A 345-nucleotide genomic window follows, 5' to 3' on the forward strand; every position below is an offset into this window, starting at 1 on the left:
TGCATCATGTAATGATTTAATAATTCATCTTGTAGTGCAATGCTCATTTTTTTTACTAGTTTTGAAACCTAATATCAGATATTTGCTTATTTTTTTTGTCATTCAGGCAGGCAGGGTGGTTGATAACCAGCTTTTCTTTGATGTGAGAAACGCAGAAATCATTTTTATTATTGCTTTCCACTGACTTTAAATGTTCTCTTAATGTCAGGAATAAGTGTGTGTGTGTTCCTGCTGTACCTCCCAGAAGCTGTCAGAGCTGCCCAGGTCGCTGAGGTCTCCATTGGAAGACATTTTGGGGTCGGCCTTGCAGCACGGAATGATGGCGGCTACAGAAAAGACTGCACA

At 40.3% G+C, this 345-nt stretch overlaps 1 protein-coding gene across 4 annotated transcripts in view; it reads right to left on the bottom strand.

Moving 5' to 3' along the window:
* Nucleotides 1-345, bottom strand: part of pacsin3 (protein kinase C and casein kinase substrate in neurons 3) — a 38,391-nt gene that overhangs the window by 21,268 nt on the left and 16,778 nt on the right. For all 4 annotated transcript variants that reach the window (XM_035651957.1, XM_035651960.1, XM_035651958.1 and 1 more), the window contains one exon: nucleotides 238-338. In XM_035651957.1, coding sequence (XP_035507850.1) covers nucleotides 238-291 — 54 coding nt within the window. In that variant the 5' untranslated portion in view covers nucleotides 292-338. The remainder of the gene's footprint in view (nucleotides 1-237; nucleotides 339-345) is intronic.

The sequence above is a fragment of the Morone saxatilis genome, unplaced genomic scaffold, assembly GCF_004916995.1.
Source record: "Morone saxatilis isolate NCDOM2014 unplaced genomic scaffold, NCSU_SB_2.0 Contig11, whole genome shotgun sequence".
Lineage (NCBI taxonomy): Eukaryota > Metazoa > Chordata > Actinopteri > Moronidae > Morone > Morone saxatilis.